This window comes from Schistocerca gregaria, chromosome 11 (genome assembly GCF_023897955.1).
Source record: "Schistocerca gregaria isolate iqSchGreg1 chromosome 11, iqSchGreg1.2, whole genome shotgun sequence".
Taxonomy (NCBI): domain Eukaryota; kingdom Metazoa; phylum Arthropoda; class Insecta; order Orthoptera; family Acrididae; genus Schistocerca; species Schistocerca gregaria.
Genome location: NC_064930.1, coordinates 101424370 through 101446230, shown reverse-complemented (window position 1 = coordinate 101446230; position 21861 = coordinate 101424370). Strand labels below are relative to the sequence as shown.

General features: G+C 39.9%; 1 protein-coding gene across 1 annotated transcript in view; it reads left to right on the top strand.

Moving 5' to 3' along the window:
• The window catches only part of LOC126295193 (uncharacterized), an 83830-nt gene that overhangs the window by 7040 nt on the left and 54929 nt on the right, over window positions 1-21861 (top strand). Inside the window, exon 3 of the mRNA XM_049987497.1 lies at window positions 17546-17638. Coding sequence (XP_049843454.1) covers window positions 17546-17638 — 93 coding nt within the window. The remainder of the gene's footprint in view (window positions 1-17545; window positions 17639-21861) is intronic.

The following is a 21861-nucleotide window of genomic DNA, read 5'->3' as shown; positions in this document are numbered from 1 at the left end:
GGTCCCTTGTTTTAGTGAAATTGGTCTGTATGTTTTTCTTTCATTTGTTGTTTAGGCTTCAGCATTCTTCTGTAGCACATTTCAAATACTTCCATTGTCATCTTGTGTGAATTTCCTATCATTTATGTTTCACTTCCATACAAGGCTGCACTGCAAATACCTTCAGAAAAGACTTCCTAACACTTAAATTTATATTAGATGTGAACAGTCCTCATTTTCAGGCACACGTTCCTTGGTATTGCTAGTCTGCACTTTATTTCTTCCTTAGTTTGATCATTGTCAGTTATTTTGATGACAAAAAAAATTGTGTACTACTTTGTCTCATTTTCTAGTCTGAACTCAACATTGTCTGATTTATTTCAGCTAGATTCCATTGCTATTATTATCTTTTTTTCAAGATAGTAACCAGTTTTACTCTTCCAGTTTTTCTCCCCCACTCATCCCTTCACTGACAATTTCAAAATGCCTGTTTTGTTTGATAGATTTGTCATTGGGAAAAACGCAGTTTGTTTTCCTTTCCAAATTTCTTCTCGATTTCCTTCATGGATAGCTATCACCCAATCAGCCTCACCAATGTTCTTTGTAAGTTGTACATATGGTGTGTTGACTGGGTTGAGTCCTGGAGTCATGTGACTTAATACCTCCATGTCAGGGTGGCTTCCGCCAAGGTCACTCTGCCACTGATAATCTTGTGTCCCTCGGGTCTGCCATCTGAACACCCTTTTCCAGACACCAACACTTGGTTGCCATCTTTGTCAATTTACGAAATAGTGTATGACATAACCTGGCAACATCATATCCTTGTCACATTATATGAGTCGGGTCTCAGAGGCTCACTCCAGATTTTTATCCAAAATTTCCTTTCGCTTCATACTTTCTGTATCCATGTTGGTGCCTCCCATAGTTCCCCATATTCAGGAGAAGGGGGCCCCGCAGGGCTATGTATTGAGTGTCTGTATTTTTAGTGGCCAGTAATGGTCTAGCAGCAGCTGTAGGGCCATCTGTCTCACCTTCTCTGTATGCAAATTACTTCTGCATTCTGTACTGCTTCAGCAGTACTGGTGTTGCTGAGGGGCGACTTTGGGGAGCCATCCACAAGGCGCAGCCATGGGCTCTAGCCCACGGTTTCCAGTTTTCGGCCCCAAAGTCGTGTGTTATGCACTTCTGTCAGCGTCATACCATTCATCCAGAACCAGAAGTTGACCTTAATGACGATCCACTCACTGTAGTAGAGACATATTGATACTTAGGATTGGTTTTCGATGTCCGACTGACTTGGCTTCCTCACCTTCGTCAGCTTAAGCGGAAGTACTGTCAGTACCTCGGTGCCGTCCGCTGCCTGAGCAACACCAATTGGGGTGCAGATTACTCTACGATGCTGCAGCTCTAGGCAGCCCTTGTTCAATTTCACCTTGACTATGGGAGTGTGGTTTATGGTTCGGCAGCACCCTCAGTGTTGGATTTACTCGACCCAGTGCACCACTGTGGCATACACCTAGGGACAGGAGATTTTAGGACGAGTCCGGTGATCAGCGCCCTTGTGGAGGCTGGAGTCCCTCCATTGCAAGTTAGGTGTGCACAGCTGCTGTCCAGTTACATGGCACACATCCGTAGTTCTCCTGCGCATCCAAATCACTGTCTCTTTTTCCCACTCATGGCGGTTCATCTCCTGCATTGGCAAGGCTTCCAATTGCAATTTGTGTCCGATCCCTGCCTTCCAAACAGAAGTCCTTGCCTTTACCATCTATACTTGAGATACATTCACGTACACCTCCATGGGGTACACCTAGGCTGCGATTTCACCTGGGCATTTCACATGACCCAAAGGACTGAGTTAACCCAACAGCTCTCCATTGCCACTTCCTCTCGATTCTTGACATGTACTGAGGCCACATAGTGGTTTACACCAATGGCTCAATGGCTCAATGGCTGATGGTAACGTCGGCTTTGTGTATGTCCATGGAGGATATATTGAACAGCATTCCTTGCCCAATGGATGCAATGTTTTCACTGCCAAGCTGGTGGCTATATCTCATGCTCTTGAGCACATCCGTTCATGCCCTGGGGAGTCGTTTCTCCTGTGTACTGACTCCTTCAGCAGCCTACAAGCTAGTGATTAGTGCTACTCTAGTCATGCTTTGGTCGTGACCATCCAGGAGTCCATCTATGCGCATGAATGGTCTGGTGGTTAAGTGGTGTTTGTGTGGACCCCAGGTCACGTCAGAATTCCAGGCAACGAACTTGCCAACAGGCTGACCAAACAGGCTACATGGAAACCACTTACAGAGATGGGCTTCTCTGCAACTGACTTGTGTGCAGTACTATGCCGTAGTGGTTTGCGGCTTAGGGAGACAAAATGGCATAACATGAGCATGCACAACAAACTGTACAATTAAGGAGACTACGAATGTGTCCTCCATGTGTACCTCGCGCAGGGACTGTGTGGTTCTCTACCGGCTCCACATTGGCCACACTTCGGTGACACATGGCTACATCTTGCACTGTGACGACTCACTTCATTGTGCTCCTTTGGCTGCCCTGTGATGGACTCTTCAGCTATCGGACTCATTGCCATTAATTTTATCTGACAATGTCTCTTTGACTAATTTAGTTTTACGTTTTATACATGACGGTGGGTTTTACCATTCTGTATAAATTTTAGCACATGTCCTTTGTCCCTTTGTGTTCTCTGCCCTAATGCTTTTGGGTGGACGTTTAATGTGTTACAGAGTGGCTGGATATTCCATTTTATTCTCTTGGATGGCCAGTTGTTGTTGTTGTTGTTGTTGTTGTTGTTGTGGTCTTCAGTCCTGAGACTGGTTTGATGCAGCTCTCCATGCTACTCTATCCTGTGCAAGCTCCTTCATCTCCCAGTACCTACTGCAACCTACATCCTTCTGAATCTGCTTAGTGTATTCATCTCTTGGTCTCCCTCTACGATTTTTACCCTCCACGCTGCCCTCCAATACTAAATTGGTGATCCCTTGATGCCTCAGAACATGTCCTACCAACCGATCCCTTCTTTTGGTCAAGTTGTGCCACAAACTTCTCTTCTCCACAATCCTATTCAACACTTCCTCATTAGTTATGTGATCTACCCATCTAATCTTCAGCATTCTTCTGTAGCACCACATTTAGAAAGCTTCTATTCTCTTCTTGTCCAAAAGATTTATCGTCCACGTTTCACTACCATACATGGCTACACTCCATACAAATACTTTCAGAAATGACTTCCTGACACTTAAATCTATACTCCATGTTAACAAATTTCTCTTCTTCAGAAACACTTTCCTTGCCATTGCCAGTCTACATTTTATATCCTCTCTACTTTGACCATCATCAGTTATTTTGCTCCCCAAATAGCAAAACTCCTTTACTATTTTAAGTGTCTCATTCCTTAATCTAATTCCCTCAGCATCACCTGACTTAATTCGACTACATTCCATTATCCTCGTTTTGCTTATCTGTGTTTTTTTCTCTGTTTTGTCCAGAGTAGAATTGGTTGTACTGTCGTTCTTCTGGTTCTGCCTTTCTCCTGTTATTGTGCTTTACACGTCCTTTCCTTTCTTCTTTCCCTCATCTAATTATTTTACTATGAACAAGGGACCGATGACCTCGCAGTTTGATTCCTCCTCCCTCCCTCCCCTCCTCTTTTAAATCAACCAATCCTAGATTTCCTTCATGTCTTCCTCGTACAGGTTGCATATCAGATGAAGGCTACATGCCTGTCTCATTTCCTACTCAACTAATGCTTCCCTTTCATGTCTTCACTCCTACAACTGGAGTCTGGTTTCTGTGAAAGTTGTAAATGAACTTTTGCTTCCTATGTATTTATTCTGCTGCTGTCTAAATTCCAAAGAGTGCAGTCAAGTCCACATTCTCAAAAGCATTTCAGTAGGTCTGCAAAAGCTGTAAACACAATTTCGTCATTCTTCAACCCGTCTTCTATGGTAAGCCATAGGATCAGTATTGCCTCATGTTTTTTTCTGGTACCCAAAGTGATCTTCTGTAAGGTAAACCCTCTAAAAGTTTTTCTGTTCTTGCAAGCATGACATATTAATCTGATGGTTTGATAATATTCATACCTGTCAACACCTTTCTTCGTATTTTAATTATTACATTCTGGTTGAAGTATGACTGTACATCAGCTGTCTCATATCTTGCACAAAAGTGGAATAATTTTTGTCATGGATGGCTTTCCCAAGTATTTCAGTAATTCTGAGGAAATGTATTCAACTCCAAGGGCCTTGTTACCAATTCACTATGTGCTGTATCAAATTCTGTTCATATTATCATATATCCAACCTTGTCTACACCTACTTTCTTTCCCCTTTCTAAAGCTAGTTTGCCTTCCAACCACTCTTGTTTAGCCATATTGCATGTTCAGTCAACATCATTTCATAAATGTCTGTAGTCCCTTTTGCCTGGTTAAATAGCTACATGTTTGTATTTCCTCTTCTGATCAGTCAGATTCAGTATCTCATGAGTTGCCAAGGTATTCCTACCAGGTCTCACTTTCTACCGTAGGTTTCCTGCTGCCTTTACTGTTTAATCTCAAACCTGTCTTTTCATCATATAATGTATTCTTTTCCTCTGTTTGTCACTTGTTGCATAATGCTCATTTTGAAACTATCAATGAGTTTTGGTTCCTTAATTTTGCAGATCCCACCTGCTTAAACTCTTTCACCATTTCTTCCGTGTTATTCTGCAGTTAATAAAAACAACTCTAGCCAAGAGTCCACATATATCACTGGAAATGTTTTCAAAACCAGGTTCAAAACTAGAAGTCTTTGTTTTTGCCATAACATAATCTGTTTGAAACCTTTTGGTGCCTCCATGTTATTCCACATACAGAAACTTCTTTCATGACTCTTGAAACAAGTGTTTGCAATGTCTAATTTATGCAACATGCAAAATGCTATCAGGTGGCTTCCTCCTGTGTTCTTTCTGCCATTATATGTTCTCTTACTATTTTGCTTAGTCTTCCTGTTCTTACTATTGAATTTTATTGCCTTCCAAAATCAGTTTTCATTTTCCTTAGCTATTGAACAATTTTTTCTCATGAAACTTTTTTAATTTTGTTCTGCTGGTCTAGTTGCCATACAAATTCAGCTATGTCAATTCGTTGACATTGCTGTTCATAATAGCTTACTCATGTTCCTATTTTCTTATTCATTAGTGTGCCTCTACCTACATGACCCCTATTTGATTTTTTGTTGTTGTTGTTGATAACCCTGTACTGACATGACCAGAAGACCTGTCCTTTCTGCCACTGCACTGACTACAACCTATCCATTTTTCCTTTTAAACTCTCTAACCTTCCTTCCCTGTTGTTGTTGTCTTCAGTCCAGAGAATGGTTTGGTGCAGCTCTCCATGCTACCCTATCCTGTGCAAGTTTCTTCATCTCCCAGTACCTACTGCAACCTACAACCTTCTGAATCTGCTTAGTGTATTCATCTCTTGGTCCCCCTCCACGATTTTTTACCCTCCATGCTGCCCTCCAATACTAAACTGGTGATCCCTTGATGCCTCAGAACATGTCCTACCAACTTATCCCTTCTTCTAGTCAAGTTGTGCAACAAATTCATCTACTCCCAAATTCTATTTAGTACCTCCTCATTAGTTACGTGATCTATCTAATCTTCAGCATTCTTCTGTGGCACCACATTCAAAAGCCTCTATTCTCTTCTTGTCTAAACTATTTATTGTCTATGTTTCACTTCCATATTGTGGCTACACTCATACAAACACTTTCAGAAAAGACTTCCTGGCACTAAAATGTATACCCGATGTTAACAAATTTCTCTTCTTCAGAAACACTTTCCTTGCCATTGCCAGTCTACATTTAATATCCTCTCTACTTCGACCATCATTTATTTTGTTCCCCAAATACAAAAACTCGTCTACTAATATAGGGGCCTCATTTTCTCATGTAATTCCCTCAGTATCACCTGATTTGATTTGACTACATTCCATTATCCTCATTTTGGTTTTGTTGATCATCTTATATCTTGCTTTGAAGACACTGTCCATTCCCTTCAACTGTTCTTCCAGGTCCTTTGCTGTCTCTGACAGAATTACAATGTCATTGGGAAACCTCAAAAAATTTATTTCATCTCCATGGATTTTAATCCCTACTCCGAATTTTTCTGTTTCCGTTACTGCTTGCTCAGTGTATGGATTGAATAACATCAGGGATAGGCTACAGCTCTGCCTCACTCACTTCCCAACCACTGTTTCCCTTTCATGCCCCCGACTCGTATAACTGCCATCTGGTTTCTGTATAAATTGTAAATAGCCTTTGGTTCCTGGTTTTTGATCCCTACTACCATCAGAATTTGAGAGAGAGTATTCCAGTCAACATTGTCAAAAGTTTTCTCTAAGTCTACAAATGTTAGAAATGTAGGTTTGCCTTTCCCTAATCTTCCAAGATAAGTCGTAGAGTCAGTATTGCCTCATGTGTTCCAACATTTCCATGGAATCCAAACTGACTTGCTCCAAGATTGGCTTTACCAGTTTTTCCATTTGTCTGTAACGAATTTGTGTTAGTATTTTGCAGCTGTAATGTATTAAACTGACAATTCACTAATTTCCACATCTGTAGACACCTTCTTTCTTTGGGATTGGAACTATTACTTTATTCTTAGGGTATTTTGCCCGTCTCACACATCTTGCTCACCAGATGTTAGTTTGGTCAGAGCTGGCTCTCCCAAGGCTATCAGTAGTTCTAATGGAATGTTGCCTACACATGGAGCCTAATTCCAACTCATGTTTTTCAGTGCTTTGTCAAACTCGTCACGCAGTATCATTTCTCCCATTTCATCTTCATCTACATCCTCTTCCGTTTCCATAATGTTGCCTTCTGTAAATAACTCTTGTATAGACCCTCCATATACTTCTTTCACCTTTCTGCTGTCTCTTCTTTGCATAGAACTGGTTTTTCATCTGAGCTCTTGATTTTCATCCTAGTGGTTCTCTTTTCTCCAAAGGTCTTTTTAATTTTCCGGTAGTCAACATCTATCTAATCAATAGTGATATATGCCTATCCTACAAATATCTAATACTCCACACTCCGACATATAGACTGCTTGTCTTGTTTTTCCTGATAACATCCTCCTGAATAGTCTCTGCCTGGAGATCCAAACGGGGGACTATTTTACCTCCGGAATGTTTTGCGTAAGATAATTCTGTACAGTAGAGATGCATGCTGTCAAGAAGAAAAACAAATACAGCTACAGATTCCCTTTGCTTTCAGCCATTTGCAGTATTGGCACATGAAGTTGGTTAATGCTACAAGACCAGGTAAATTAATCATCCAGACCATTGCTCTTGCAGCTACTGAAAAGGCTTCAGCCCCTCTTGAGGAACTGTGGGTTAGCTTGATTTCTCCACAAATAATACTTATTTGTGTTTGCTCCTAACATACTGTTGACATGCAAACTACCCTCCCTTGGCAATGTCCATGGTTCATTCGGGATGGGGGCTGTACACTATATTGTTTAATGTACTGTCTTTTAGGAGGAGAAATAGTTTTATCATGTATATTTGTAGAATTACTTACCTGTCTACAAGAACATAAATAGCAATTCTGGGAGACTGTATTGTTACACATACAAAGCAACACATGAAAACTGTTGCTATGTCTCAGACTTGAGGCAGTAAATCCTAGTTTGCAGGATCATTTACTGTAACAATTACTCTAACAAAGCATGCCTCCAGGGCTGCCAAGGGGACCTCACTTGTGTGTCCTCATAGATTTTCATCTTACGTTCAGGATTTGAAGGTTTAGTGACCTGCCAGTTATTTTGTAAAGCAATATGACACAGTTCTCCATAAAAGTAGAAACAAGAAATGCATTTGGTGATTGGATGACTTCTGAGTGATGGTAATAATAAAAAAAAAATGTAGTTGTCTGTAGCTGAGTGTACAGAATAATAGTATAATAATAATTTATACATTTAAAACGAATGGCAATGTTAAATCTTGCTAAATCATACTTTTTAATAAAGTTACTTTTAATCAAAAATTACATAAAAATGCAAGAATTGTTAACAAATTTTTGTACAAAAATGGAAAGTATCAAATAGAAAATAAAGAAATTTTGCATAAATGTATCAAAATTGTTGTTTCAATGTGTTGAGTAATGAAAAAAGCTGTAATCTTTACTAAACAATTACAATTCAATATTTGTTAAATTTGTAATTTTTTAGTAGACATTGAATTTTTTTAAAGAGTAATAGAAGTTGCAACTAGGAGATTCGAATCAGCAACTGTCTCATTACTGCGCTTTTATGCTACACTCTCACCTACCAGCAACTGTGTTAATAAATAGGAAATATTTTGTAGTTGACAGCACTTTTGACATTCCAGCTATAAACTCCATATACTATAAATCTGAAGGAAATCAAAGATGATCATCCGTAAGATCCTCTTTTTCAGTCAGTTTCTTCTTGTCACAGTGATGTGTCTGTAATGGTTAAGGTGATAGCCCATAAAATGCAAGAAATCTGTTGTTACATAGATTTTCTAATGTTACACATTCGTTAGATCACTGTGTGAGTGTTTCTGATTAGCTGAAATCATCTGGTATTTGAAATTGTATTGGCTGACTGCATTGCAGCAGCACTATGAGTGAATAGAGCAATCAATTTTACTTGATCAGTGATTTTAGAATCCTTGTAGAGGAACTGTTTTCTTTCCAAAACCATAATATAGGAGCACAAAATTATCTGCTGTTTAGGTCTTTAGCTCCACACATGTTTCCAGTGTCTCTTCTTACAAACTGAAATGACCTATGCATTTTTCTATTCCCATGAAAAGCCATTGTTCCATAAGGTAACACTTCCATTGCCAGAGGTGGTTCTGCAACATCCACATTTTTTTATTTAATTTGATGGCTACCCCCTCAGGTCTAGTGGTCTACTGTGTAGAATAAGTTTGGCTTTTCCTTCTCCCTCCTGTCCCCACCTTAGTCCATTACGTATCTGTCATTTGAGCATCCATGCTGTAGTAAAGTGTGAAATGCATTGTTATGTTCTTTAGTGGAGAAACTTTCTAAGGTAGAGAATTGTAATTGTCTTCCATTATTGTCTTCTGTTTTGTTACAATGTGCAGCCGGCTGTGGTGGCCGATTGGTTCTCGGTGCTACGGTCGCAGGTTCGAATCGTGCCCTGGGCATGGATGTGTGTGATGTCCTTAGGTTGGTTAGTAGTTCTAAATTATAGTGGACTGATCACCTCAGAAGTAAAGTCCCATAGTGCTCAGAGCCATTTTTTTAGTATGTGCACATTGTCAACTAGCATTTGTAAAGTTGTCTTTGATCCATTTTCTAACATTTTTGTTCAAAAAGTTCTGGGTTTTTCTTTTTCAATTAATTTTTTGAAAAATATAATCTTGCTTATAAATTAATGGAAACTTCTTATATAAGTTGTCTTGATGGTTCAGCTTTTGATTGGCAGTGGAGGTTCAGGGGATTTAGCTTCATTTGAATGTACTATACAGATCTCTGCTGCCATAAAACTATGTAATATTGTTGTTAAACAGTTGCAGGTGTTGTTCCTCAACGTTCCACATAGTTAGGTGTATTCGTTGTTATGTAGTTTCTGATCACTTTACGAGGTTTGTTAGGCAGAAGTGTATTCCCATCTTTCAAAACTTGTTTTCAACAGTAGTAATCTGTGATGCTTTAGTAGTCCAGAGCTTAGGTTCCAATCTCTGTATTTAGGGAGTTGATTATTTTGGGCATGTCTGTTGCTAACAGAATAAATATTTTCATGTTGTGTGGGTTTTCTAAACAGTTACACAGGTTAATTTTGGGAAAACATGTTTTGTAGATTTTCACAGGAATTCTCACAGCTGTGCTAATGTCACAGGACATGATTTTGAGATGAATAAGTTCAAGTTGTCCTCCGGAAATTTAGATCTAAATTTTCCATGGATTCCCTAAATCTCTTCAAGGAAATTGATGGACAGCTCCTGATAAAAGGGCATGGCTCATGATGTGTGTATTTGCACAACCTCATATCATATTGTACCTTATTGATATAATTGTCCTCCACATCTTTCCCCCAGTTTGAATGCTTGAATATCCAATTATGTAGTTGACCGGTATATATATAATCTCCAGTCACTGTGATATGATAGAGGAATCTGTATACAATATTTGCCAGACTACTTCTTAAACATTAATCTACTATGATGGGTGGTTGTTGGAACTCAAATAGTTTTATTCAGACTTCACATTTGACACTTTAAAAATTATTTTTTTCTCAGATTTGATATTTACCTGCATGTAGATTATTTCAAATGTCAGTAACATGCAATGAGATAAATCTGCATTTATCTCATTGCATGTTTATGATTTTTCATGATGATAAATGTATTACTGCCAGTGATCTGTGTTACATCTTTCTGGTGTGTCCTCTGTATGGAATATCAGATTTTGTAGCTAATTATTTATAGTTTTGTGCCCAGTGTTATGTGTACAATGTTAGTTGATGAAACTCTGGATCTTGTCTTGAATACTTACACACTTCTAAAAGTAAGAGGATCGATTGTTGAATGGGTAAGCGTGAGGCTACAACTTCAAGTGTTTTGGGTTCAGTCCCAAGCATCACCTGTCACTTTTTCACAAATGGAAATTTGGCTATGTGGAAGATGACAATTTCCATTCCAGTGTGAAGCTTTAGGCCCTCATGTAACTTACTGTGTCAGTTAGTTCAGAAGTTGAAGGAAGGCAATGGCATACCATATCCAGTAAGACAATGCCTAGTTGAGCACTAAGGTGTTAATAACTACCTCTAGGTTAATGAAAGCTTTACTTTTACTTTGTGTTTGCATTAGTTTTTGGCATTTGACGTGTATTTTCCTCAGTACCAAAATTAGGTGACCCACCCTTGAATATGCATTTATTGTCTATAATTATAACTATTAATAACATGGTTAGTGGATGGTTTTCTAACTTAAATGCATTCTGCATATAATCGTGTACTTGTTTAGGTTCTTCTTGCCACAGTGCCCTCATGGGCTTTACGGGGGTACCCTATCATCATCCACTGAATAACATGTTGTTGTTGTTGTCTTCCGTCCTGAGACTGGTTTGATGCAGCTCTCCATGCTACTCTATCCTGTGCAAGCTTCTTCATCTCCCAGTACCTACTGCAACCTACATCCTTCTGAATCTGCTTAGTGTATTCATCTCTTGGTCTCCCTCTACGATTTTTACCCTTCACGCTGCCCTCCAATGCTATATTTGTGATCCCTTGATGCCTCAGGGCATGTCCTACCAATTGATCCCTTCTTCTAGTCAAGTTGTGCCACAAACTTCTCTTCTCCCCAATCCTATTCAATACCTCCTCATTAGTTACGTGATCTACCCATCTAATCTTCAGCATTCTTCTGTAGCACCACATTTCGAAAGCTTCTATTCTCTTCTTGTCCAAACTAATTATCGTCCATGTTTCACTTCCATACATGGCTACACTCCAAACAAATACTTTCAGAAACGACTTCCTGACACTTAAATCTATACTGGATGTTAACAAATTTCTCTTCTTCAGGAACGCTTTTCTTGCCATTGCCAGTCTACATTTTATATCCTCTCTACTTCGACCATCATCAGTTATTTTACTTCCTAAATAGCAAAACTCCTTTACTACTTTAAGTGTCTCATTTCCTAATCTAATTCCCTCAGCATCACCCGATTTAATTTGACTACATTCCATTATCCTCGTTTTGCTTTTGTTGATGTTCATCTTATATCCTCTTTTCAAGACACTTTCCATTCCGTTCAACTGCTCTTCCAAGTCCTTTGCTGTCTCTGACAGAATTAAAACGTCATCAGCGAACCTCAAAGTTTTTACTTCTTCTCCATGAATTTTAATACCTACTCCAAATTTTTCTTTTGTTTCCTTTACTGCTTGCTCAATATACAGATTGAATAACATCGGGGAGAGGCTGCAACCCTGTCTCACTCCTTTCCCAACCACTGCTTCCCTTTCATGTCCCTCGACTCTTATAACTGCCATCTGGTTTCTGTACAAATTGTAAATAGCCTTTCGCTCCCTGTATTTTACCCCTGCCAACTTTAGAATTGGAAAGAGAGTATTCCAGTCAACATTGTCAAAAGCTTTCTCTAAGTCTACAAATGCTAGAAATGTAGGTTTGCCTTTTCTTAATCTTTTTTCTAAGATAAGTCGTAAGGTCAGTATTGCCTCACGTGTTCCAACATTTCTACGGAATCCAAACTGATCCTCCCCGAGGTCCGTATCTACCAGTTTTTCCATTCGTCTGTAAAGAATTCGCGTTAGTATTTTGCAGCTGTGACTTATTAAACTGATAGTTCGGTAATTTTCACATCTGTCAGCGCCTGCTTTCTTTGGGATTGGAATTATTATATTCTTCTTGAAGTCTGAGGGTGTTTCACCTGTCTCATACATCTTGCTCACCAGCTGGTAGAGTTCTGTCATGACTGGCTCTCCCAAGGCTGTCAGTAGTTCTAATGGAATGTTGTCTACTCCGGGGGCCTTGTTTCGACTCAGGTCTTTCAGTGCTCTGTCAAACTCTTCACGCAGTATCTTACCTCCCATTTCGTCTTCATCTACATCCTCTTCCATTTCCATAGTATTGTCCTCAAGTACATCGCCCTTGTATAAACCTTCTATATACTCCTTCCACCTTTCTGCCTTCCCTTCTTTGCTTAGAACTGGGCTGCCATCTGAGCTCTTGATATTCATACACGTGGTTCTCTTCTCTCCAAAGGTCTCTTTAATTTTCCTGTAGGCAGTATCTATCTTACCCCTAGTGAGATAAGCTTCTACATCCTTACATTTGTCCTCTAGCCATCCCTGCTTAGCCATTTTGCACTTCCTGTCGATCTCATTTTTGAGACGTTTGTATTCCTTTTTCCCTGCTTCATTTACTGCATTTTTATATTTTCTCCTTTCATCAATTAAATTCAATATTTCTTCTGTTACCCAAGGATTTCTAGCCGCCCTCGTCTTTTTACATACTTTATCCTCTGCTGCCTTCACTACTTCATCCCTCAGAGCTACCCATTCTTCTTCTACTGTGTTTCTTTCCCCCATTGCTGTCAATTGTTCCCTTATGCTCTCCTTGAAACTCTGTACAACGTCTGGTACTTTCAGCTTATCCAGATCCCATGTCCTTAAATTCCCACCTTTTTGCAGTTTCTTCAGTTTTAACCTACAGGTCATAACCAATAGATTGTGGTCAGAGTCCACATCTGCCCCTGGAAATGTCCTACAATTTAAAACCTGATTCCTAAATCTCTGTCTTACCATTATATAATCTATCTGATACCTTTTAGTATCTCCAGGATTCTTCCATGTATACAACCTTCTTTTATGATTCTTGAACCAAGTGTTAGCTATGATTAAGTTATGCTCTGTGCAAAATTCTACCAGACGGCTTCCTCTTTCATTTCTTAGCCCCAATCCATAATCACCTACTATATTTCCTTCTCTCCCTTTTCCTACTGACGAATTCCAGTCACCCATGACTATTAAATTTTCGTCTCCCTTCACTACCTGAATAATTTCTTTTATCTCATCATACATTTCATCAATTTCTTCATCATCTGCAGAGCTAGTTGGCATATAAACTTGTACTACTGTAGTAGGCATTGGCTTTGTGTCTATCTTGGCCACAATAATGCGTTCACTATGCTGTTTGTAGTAGCTTATCCGCACTCCTATTTTTTTTATTCATTATTAAATCTACTCCTGCATTACCCCTATTTGATTTTGTATTTATAACCCTGTAGTCACCTGACCAAAAGTCTTGTTCCTCCTGCCACCGAACTTCACTAATTCCCACTATATCCAACTTTAACCTATCCATTTCCCTTTTTAAATTTTCTAAACTACCTGCCCGATTAAGGGATCTGACATTCCACGGCTCCGATCCGTAGAACGCCAGTTTTTTTTGTCCTGATAACGACGTCCTCCTGAGTAGTCCCCGCCTGGAGATCCGAATGGGGGACTATTTTACCTCCGGAATATTTTACCCAAGAGGACGTCATCATCATTTAATCATACAGTAAAGCTGCATGTCCTCGGGAAAAATTACGGCTGTAGTTTCCCCTTGCTTTCAGCCGTTCGCAGTACCAGCACAGCAAGGCCGTTTTGGTTAATGTTGCAAGGCCAGATCAGTCAATCATCCAGACTGTTGCCCCTGCAACTACTGAAAAGGCTGCTGCCCCTCTTCAGGAACCACACGTTTGTCTGGCCTCTCAACAGATACCCCTCCGTTGTGGTTGCACCTACGGTACGGCCATCTGTATCGCTGAGGCACGCAAGCCTCCCCACCAACGGCAAGGTCCATGGTTCATGAATAACATAGGTCACAAAATAGGCAGCTGAGTTTATCATAAAATCAAAAAACGTACTTATTGGAGCCTTCAACTTGGCACAGATAGGGGAGGGGGTGTGAGAGAGAGAGAGAGAGAGAGAGAGAGAGAGAGAGAGAGAGAGAGAGAGAGAGAGAATGTTCCAACTTAGTGAAACCGAAGGCATCATAAATAATGATTGGGACAGCAATATAATCATTGTTTTCTGTAAAGTAAAGAAGTGTAGCTTGTGAGTGGAGTTCCACAAAATGGACATGGAATTTTGCTGTGCAACAAAATTGGTTTATGGGAAGAGATTTGCTGATTAGCCAAACATACTCGCAGGAACATAATTTAGTTGCAGATGATAATCTACCAGTACATAGAAAATATAGAGGATCATACATAACCCAGAAATGTAGAAAAATTAGGTAATGATGAAAAGACGTAAATTTTTTTGAGATCTAATTTTGTTAGGATCATTATTACTGGAAACATGTAGCTGAATAAAAGTACCAACTGATGAAGGCAGAAAAATGCTGAAACATTTATCGGCATTTATAAAAAAGTTATTTGCATAACTGGTGGAACAGAAATTCCAGCAATTGTAGCATATATTACCCAAACCCGCCATTGGAACATCAGTCTACACCACATCTCAGATGGAACCTTGGCAAACACACTATGTTGACATGCTTCTAATGCCCTGTACATTTATACTCAGTACATTATTTTGTTTCTCTAATCTTGTTACATAAATAACTTACAGTTTACAAGTATCATTTGTTGGAAAGATGATGTAGGGATAAGCATCAATTCTCCATAGTGGTACCAATCATCACATTTCTTCATAATATTGTGTATCACCAAAGAAGGCTGCTGTTTACTTGAGTCTGTCACTGTTGTGACTTTGGATTTCCCAGTGATGAGCAACCTCTCAAAGTGCTTGGCTGGATGCTGCAGGAGGTATTCTTCTGGCCTGACAGGTGAAGCGAGTTGTGTTGGTTTGTGTGTCCAATCAACAATGCTTAGCAGATCACGCCTCTTAATAATGCAAACAGGGATAACATTGCAGCCAGTACCCTCCCTTCCCTTTTGGCTGAAAACAAACCAGCAAGGTCAAGCACACTGGAAAGCTCATGGGTCTCTGGCATCTCGACTGGAACCAGGGGCTCATGTTCTTAGTCATTGCCTTGGGCACCTGGTAAGTGCAGGTAATGGAGATCTGTGCATGTTACTTGGAAATGGCTTTAATGTGCCTCCATTAATAACATAGTTCCTCAAGCCAACAACTCCTGTGGACAGGTTTATTAGCTAAACTTTACAAATGATGGTCCACATACTGCACTTGTTTATGGTAAAAAGTAGATATTTGTAACATGTCTCTGGATCAGTTTGGTGACAGCCAGTGACAGGATGTTACATTGTCGACAATGCACAGCTGTTAAGCAGTTAAGTCATGCTGTTAACATAAAAAAAATCATTTTGTGGATGGCCTTTGCTTCACAGCGTGCCTTTGACACATGTTGATGATCCCATTAATGTTACATAATCATATGTGTGTATATAGAATACGTGTGGAACTTTGATTATGAAATTTTATTAATAATTTTATCTGGTATACACACCTTCGTTTTGTGAGTGGTATTGTGTGGATAGCCCTGTCTTCATGTTCTTTTCGCTGCTTGCAAGAGGTTCTTGTATTGGGGCGTAGAGCAGTGTTTCACTGCCTCTCTTCAAATGTTATTAAGTTTTCTCTCAGAGATGGAATCTGTGTTGTGACAGACTGATATACAGCTTACTCTGAGGTTTAGATTAGGCTGGTAACAGACAGTTTTCTTTTTGATTATTTCTTGGTTTTGTCCAGACTCCTGCAGGATACAAATAATTATCAGAAACAAAAGACAAAAAAAGCCAAAAACCAAGTGTTGCATTATGTGTTACATGTTTTTTTTTGTTTGGCCCCTGAAAGCAGGGTTTTTCTCTAAAAAATTAGTTTGATCCCACTCTAGCACCTGATATGTTGAGGTAGTTGTTAGATTAAATGTTTGTCTTGTCATCAAATCAAAAATATTATGACATTGGCTACACAGATCAGCTTACCAGCCATCATAACTTCCCATTACTGCCAGCAACAGGTGTTACCATTATAAATTTCAGGGTTAGAGGGGGGGATGGCCCATCAAAACGTTTTACCAACTTATCTTGAATTGTCATATTTTCCTCCAGGGTTGCAAGTGCATAACTTCATTTCTTGTCTGAGGTGTTTCTTAACTTTACAAATAAAAAGTACTTTGCGAAGAACTTATTTGGCTTTCATGCACAAAAGAGAAAGTGAGCTGCATTGAACAAGCTTGCTGAATCAGTGTTTCCACATTCATACTTGGCAAAAACAAAGCGCCCTCTTCAAACTTGTAGCTGTCAAGGCATCTACATCGTGCCATGACTCACCTCACACTGCTGTCGACACTAGTTTTCTTTATTGTGGTGGTTTGTGACATTATTCCGTGGTGTCAAATGACCCCTATGTCCTAATTATAATGTCTCATATGAATCAAATTAAGTTTTGTATAATTTAAAGTTATGCTGACAGACAATTGTAATGGATACATTCATGTGTCTAAATGACATTCGGAGTCCCTCAGTGCCATGTGGCAATGCTGATGACTGACCATCCCCAGCAAAAATGCCTCAAATCAGTTTCAGTGGTGGCACACTATTTAAGTGTTCAAAAGAGCAAAAAATGGGTTGACAGTGGTATTGATAAACAGGAGAAAATTGTCATGATATTTTACATGGTGTGTGTAATTTTTGTCTTGAAATGAAATGGCATTGCATTAGTGCAATTTTCTTTCTGGACCATCTACCAACAATAACATGTCTCTCTTGCAAAATGAGGTAAATTTTAGTTAAGGAAAATAGTGTGTGTGTGTGTGTGTGTGTGTGTGTGTGTGTGTGTGTGTGTGTGTGTGTGTGTCATAGCAGCTACTTGATAAGGATGAAATAATTTCTTTTATTTGGTTGATATCTCTGATGTGTGTACCTCCAAATTAAACAGAGTGTAATACACTTTCTTGTTACCTAAGGCCAGTAAGTGAATACATATGACCAATAGCTTTTTAGCCCCATATGATGTGTTACCACTACTCAAACACAATGGATGGGAGCTTTGAATATGTCATTCTTTCTGTTTTCAGTTTCTTGAAGATCCACTAAAGATTGTAATTCCTAGTATTCATATAAAGCAAGACACAGAACTGAAACAGGATTTGGATGGCCCTGAGCATGATGTAAGTTTTCACATCAGTGATGCATTGTGCATGAAGTACAGTATGAATATCATGAAATGCAATGGCTGCAGTAAATTTCAGTGATCATAAATGAAGAAACATGAAAACCTAAGATATTAGTACTTCTCCAGAATTTATATAGAATTTAAATTGACTGTAGGTATGTTGTTCTGTTGTGTGTAATGCCATTTAAATGAATCTTGTAGTAAACAAGTTTATTCACTGTAACCTATGGTAATTTTATTGTACTTGTAAATAATGAATGCCTCAAATCTGTACTTGGAATAAAAGGACCAAAGAAGACTCTTCCTTGCAGCAGCTGTCAATTTATTTGTCTGTCACAGTTCTGTAATAGGAAAGGTGTAAGAGGTAACAGTCAACCATAAACAGTAAGTTATCAGATAAGTATTGTATTTGTCATACTATTTCTTTTTGTTGAAGTATTTAAAGAAAAACAGCGTACAATATTGGAATTGTGTTTTTGCTCTTTGTAAAGACAATGGGTTTATCCAATATGCATGGCATAAATTTACAGTGTAATGGAACACTGCTTATCCCAAACAGCTAGCAAAGAGAGTACATGGTGGTAGCAAGAATTTTTGTAAATAGCATTAAACTTAGTACACTATTGTGATGATGAAATGAGTATGGAATTTCACAGACTATCAGAAAGTGCTCTTCCATTTTCTTTTCAGCTGAATGTAAAATTGTCTCCATATTTCTGAAATTTAACTTTGAAATGTCCTTGTACCACAGATGTTTTTATTACAAAAAGCAGAAAGGAAGTACTGTGCCAAGAAACTAACACAGAAGCAGAATGAGATCTACCTTACATTGAAAGAAAAATACAAGGGTAACACAGGGGATCTGAATAAATATCTGATGAAAGATTCTGATCTGCCAGAAAAGTTAGGAAAATCAAGCCTTGCTCTTTCATCAGATATTTGTTCAGATTCCCTGTGTTACCCTTGTATTTTTCTTCCAATCTACGGTAGATCTGATTCTGCTTCTATGTTAGTTTCTTGGCACAGTACTTCCTTTATACTTTTGCCATAAAAACATCTTGGATTTCAGCGGTACAATGACACTACAAAGTAAAATTTCAGAAATATGGAGACACAAATAATTTTACATCCAGCTGAAAAGAAAATGGAAGAGTGTTTTGTTGCTAGTCTGTGAAATTACATTTTCATTTGATTAGCACCATAGTGTACTAAATTTAATGCTATTTACAAAAAATTTCAACACTTCTTAGATATATATGTTTTGTAACAGTATCCAGCTGTGTGGACTAAAATCAGTTGTGGTGAGTATTGGAATTTTTACTGGGTAGACTTGATTGGAAAATGAAAAAGAACTGAAATATTTAAGATGTGGGATTGGAGAATTCTGCTGAAAATTAGGTGAACTTAAAAGTAATATGGAATCCTCAGCAGCGGTATTACTGAGTTCCCTAACTGCAGACAGTTAACCTTTTTTTATTTTTCATCACTGTTTTACAACATAATCTTTTATTTGGGTCCATATCAATTCTGTCGGGTTGAAGTGGCAGTGACAAGTTGTCATCCTATTTATTTATAACTGTATGTTTCTGTCAACCTGTTGATTTTTGTATATGGGCACCTGTGGTTTATGGGGATATATTGGATTTATATGCTCCATCTTTTTTCATTACACTTTTGGAAGTTGAAGCCAATGATTTCCTCTTTTTATTTTGGTGTGATAAGTTTCTTGTCAACAGCAGTACATTTGGGAACACTATCAAGAACAGATGATGATGTAGGCAGATTATGCACAAACCATTCCTCTCAACTGATTTTGTATAGCAATGCCTTGGACAAGCATGATATTGATATATCCACTGAATAACATTTGATGAAGTTGCTATTAATGTTGTTAAGCACTGCACAGTCGACAACAAATAACAGTAATGGCAGGTAAACTTTCAATCCTATAACTGTATGAAATGAGTGCAAACAGAACCTCATAGTGAAAGGAATGATTCCTTAGGACAGCCAGCTGCCTAACACTGCTGTGCAGTGCAAGTGGGAAGTATTTTGGGAGTGTGGTGAAGGTCTATCCCTTGGGATAGATTGAATGTGTGACCTGCAGTCTTTGCATGACTGACCACACTATTTCATTTCTAGCTGTCAGTCATAAAGTAATTCTTAAGAATTAAGTTACATTAACCTGTTACTTTGTAGAACCAAGTCCTTGAGTGTCATACAGGCAGGAAATTCAAAATAAATGTTGGAGGCTGAAAATCTTGGACGTGATCATGGGTCCAGTGCAAGACACTATTGATGATTTGATTGGAGGAGAAACCAAAGGTTGCCAGAACAAGAATACATTGTCCAGAAATATGTGTCAAATGTGTGAACTCATTTGAGCAAAAGCTGTGAGTGTGAGACAAAGTTAACTTGATAAATGCGGGCAACAATAGGCAGGTGAAGGCTGAAGATGAGTGATAAAAGGTGCATGGATAACAAAAAGCACAAAACTGTAACTCGAGGCAAACTGTTAGGTCACCAGATGATGGTTAGGTTCAGTAAGTGCTGTGCTGTGACGTATCCCCCCCCCCCCCCCCCCCCCCCGGCAGGTTCGAGGGTAAGAATAAGCCCGCGGTATTACTGCCTGTCGTAAGAGGCGACTAAAAGGAGTCACAAACTTTCTGGCTTTATGTGATGGTCCCCTGTTGGGTTTGACCACCATCTCTCAATTTTTCCGAAGAGCGAGCCGATTCGGGAAGTGTGCCTTACTTGGTGCATTGTGTCCATCTTGAGTTGAGATCTATCGCCAGCTTATTTGTTGTTGCATTGCAGTCCTGCCTGCTCTCCATCTATTGGCCATGGATGTGTTTGTGCGTCAGTTTCCACCATGCAATGTGCAGTGCCCCTTTCTGCACTAACGGTGACCATGGACTATATGTCACCTAAAATCCAGCACAATAGCCAATCTGTTGTGGTGGGGCTGCCATGTACCCTGTTGGTTGTAGCCCTCTGACCACACAGGGATCGCTCTGCTGATGCCTGCGCCGTTTACTCCCCATGTATGCCAAGAAGTAGATGCCCATCTCCCTGGGGCATCAGGACTCCCGGCAATGGCCATCCTGCCAGGTGGCTCTTGCCGTGGCTGGGTGGCGCCCGTGGGGAGGGCCCTTGGTCGGAGTAGGTGGCATCAGGGTGGATGACTCGCAATGAAGTGTGGTACATCGTCTCTTGCTGGTGGCCAGCTGCCAGCACTCTCTAAGCGTTCTCGGGCTCAATTTAATGCTCAGAAGTACGATCCGGAAATGTTCCCCTCCCTGGCCACTCCGTGGGAGGAACGTAAGTCTCAGGATTGCAGTAGCAGTTATTTGCCCCGATTCCTAGTTTGTATGAGAGCTGATGGGGAGTCTTTCCTCTCCACAGAGCCTCAGTTCTTTGTCGAGCATTTAGAGGACAAGTTTGAGGATGTGGAGGGCTTGTTCAAAATGCGCTCTGGGTCAGTCCTGATTCAAACGGCATCCTCTGCCCAGTCATGATGGTTACTTGCCTGTGACAAGTTGGGGGATGTTGCCATTACGATCACGCCCCATAAGAGTTGAAATATGGTCCAGGGAGTTATTTACCATAAGGACCTCCTTTTGCACATTTCGTGTGGCATGTTCATTGGGGTCCGAAGGAAAGTCAGATTGCTACCGGTGGCTTCATCTTGGCCTACGAGGTTGATACATTGCCGGAAAAGGTCAAGGTGGTGGTCTACCAATGTGACCTCAAGCCCTATATCTCTCCCCCGATGCGGTGCTCCAAGTGCTGGAAGTTCGGCCATATGTCTTCCCGCTGCAATTCCAGCCTCACATGTCGAGATTGCGGACGCCCATCACATCCCAATAGTCCATGTGCCCTGGCTCCCATCTGTGTCAATTGCAGGGAGCACCATTCCCCTTGCTCGCCAGACTGCAGAATCTTCCAGAAAGAACGCAAAATCATGGAATATAAGATCCTGGACCGACTGACCTATACTGAGGCCAAAAGGAAATATGACAGGCTACATCCTATGAGAGCGACATCTTCTTACGCCGCTGCTACAACTACTGTGCCAGCCACATCCGTTTCGAGACTTCCAGCCGGCTCGATGAGCAGTACGACTCCTCCTGCCCCCTTGCCCGTGGGGGAGCTGCACCACCTACCTCAGGAGCAACACCATCCCACCCATCGGGGATGTCTGTCCCCACTTCTAAG